The sequence below is a fragment of the Chanos chanos genome, chromosome 8 (genome assembly GCF_902362185.1).
Source record: "Chanos chanos chromosome 8, fChaCha1.1, whole genome shotgun sequence".
NCBI lineage: Eukaryota > Metazoa > Chordata > Actinopteri > Gonorynchiformes > Chanidae > Chanos > Chanos chanos.
In genome coordinates, this window is record NC_044502.1 from 9,340,022 (window position 1) to 9,342,521 (window position 2,500).

Consider the following 2,500-nt stretch of genomic DNA (forward strand, 5'->3'; position numbering starts at 1 on the left):
GTACACACACACACACGCGCGCAAGTCATTACAACCCACAAGCACCATAGCACCTTAAAAATGGTAGTCACAACATTTAATTTTTAAAGATATACACCAAAGTTAGTTAAGGAAATGCTTTATTTTCTCCTCCCATAACGTCATGTTCACCTCATTTACACTCTGTATACTAAACAGACCTTAGACTCATCTGATTTGCATCCGTCTGTGTTTATTCCCCCCTCCCCGCCCCCCCCCGTCTTTTCCAACCCTCCCCTCTTCTCTTTTCACCTTTCCTTCCTAATTCTACCCTTGCCTCCTTCCCTCTGACACGGTGTGAACTCAAGACCTGGTGCCAGAGCAGCTGAATGCTTCGTTTTTCTTACGTAAGTGTCTGGGGAGGATGTGTGACTGCACCAAGCCCCTGAGCCGGAGGAGAGAGAGAGAGAAGACACTAAACAACAGTATATAAGACAAATAAGACGAGAAAGGAAGGTGTAGGGTTTTAAAGGCTGTCAAGGAACAGAGTCACCTGCTGCACAAACATTTCTGTTCAAATATGTAGTGTGGAGTGGAGTGTTTATCTGTGCGCTTGTAGATGAGATTATTACAAACAAAATCATGCGCTCCAAGAGTCAGTTTGTTTCGCGCGTCATCGGAGGATCGTGTTTTTGGTAGTTTTTTTTTTTTTTTTTTAAACAATTTTTACGGCTCACTGACGCGCATCTGGGAAACTTTGCAGATATTAACCAGAGCTGCGAACGAGAGTCGTCCTAACGAGCACCACAAAGCCGGACACAGCAAACCGTTTTTCTTCCGACGCTCGTACTTCAGAGGGGTTGTCATGGTAACAACGCCCAGAGTACCGCGCGGGGGGAAGCAGGTGGGAGCTTCTGCTGGGCGGCCCTGACGTGACAAAATAGAAGTTAGAAAAACTCCAGAGGAGGGTCAGAGGCCTCATGGATTACAAACTCGCCTTTTATTCTGAAAGACTTTTCCAAGGCTGTGAATCCGAGCCGTTCCTTTCTCCTCGTGCGGTCGGTCGTGGATAATCAAAAAACCTTAACTACACTTGAGTCCTGCGTTGTGGACTTGGAACCTGGAATTGACTTGGGCTGAGAAAATGTTACGCTTTTTTTCTCTCTTTCTCGCTCTCTTTCTCTCTCTCTCGCTCTCTCTCTTTCTCTCTCTCTTTCTCTCTCTCCTTGAAGTTATTGGCCATACATCACCAGACAGTCACCTCACTCATGCTGGTATTTCGTTCATTTTTAAGATAGCCCAAAAAACAGGCAGCTTGCATATTGGTAGGAGGGGGTGACGGGAGAGACTTGACCTATATAGGAGCAAAGTAAAATATTTATAGAAGTGAGTGTCCTAATTGGCAAGCCATTGGGGGAGCAGCAGCCCTGTCCCATCCTCCTCCTCCTCCTCCTCCTCCTCCTCTCACTTTTTCTCCTATCTCGCTGTCTCTAACACTCCATCATAGAACCCAATGACCCCTGACACGGGACACATCTCTGGGTCAGACGCGAGGTTACTTTGTAATAATCGTCATCACTGGCGGGTCCTGATTCATCCACTCTGATTTTGATGGGAGACTGAGCCTGTCGGGATCTAGCTGTATATCTTGAGTGTTTTCTTTGTTGAAATCTTGATTCGGCTGAACTCGCGATCAATACGTTGTTTTTTGTTTTTTTTTTTAAATAAATATTTGTGCTTTTTGGCTTCCCATGATACTGATATAAAACCAACTTTGCATTTCACTTTCTGCTGACATGGTGCTTACTGTTGGTACGTGTTGCCCAAATGTTGCCCAAAACTGATATTTATGAAACAGTTTTGGACATTTAAAATATTACTTACATAAGGAGAGACTTAAATCAGATCAACAGCAAAGGGGAAACCTCGTCTCTAAGAGTATTATATTATAGCTGCTGTTTCCTTAAGAATTCTGTCGTATTTCCCTTCAGAACAAGAAGTGACAATCTGGAGAATGCTAATATGAAGCTCTTTTCACACCATACAAACCCTCTTTTCCACAAACAGAATCATCCCTGAGGTACTGTGAGATATTAATGAATTTTCTTGCCCAATAAAGCACTACGGAGTCCCAAATGTATGACGTTAAAAGAAAACAGCCGCTAAGTTGCAAAATGATATCTTGAAACAGTGGTATTTGGAGGTAAGCCTCAGGTATCTTTTCATTTGGAGTGTTTTCAGTTGTTTTTAAAGTGCTAACAGCTGCGTTTTCTTAATCATACCAAAATACTTTCAAAAACATCTCTGAAAAATTTAATTGAACAAACTTGCTAACAAGCAGTTGTTCTGAAACCTCAAATGCCAAGAGTATAGTGCAAGGCAGTTTTTTCTTTTCTTTTCTTTTTCTTTTTTTTTTTTTTTTGAGTGACGTGGATTTGTATGTGATGATAAAGTCAAAAGCCCACACGTGAAGCAGACACTGGAGGTGGACTTACGCAGGAAGTACTCTGCCGCGTCTGCTTCGTAATCCGTGTCTTCGGGG

General features: G+C 43.0%; 1 protein-coding gene across 1 annotated transcript in view; it reads right to left on the reverse strand.

Annotated features, from left to right (window-relative positions):
* cacng2b (calcium channel, voltage-dependent, gamma subunit 2b) overlaps positions 1 to 2,500 on the reverse strand; it is a 41,614-nt gene that overhangs the window by 7,354 nt on the left and 31,760 nt on the right. Inside the window, exon 2 of the mRNA XM_030782319.1 lies at positions 2,454 to 2,500. This exon is cut by the window's right edge and continues 37 nt beyond it. Coding sequence (XP_030638179.1) covers positions 2,454 to 2,500 — 47 coding nt within the window. The remainder of the gene's footprint in view (positions 1 to 2,453) is intronic.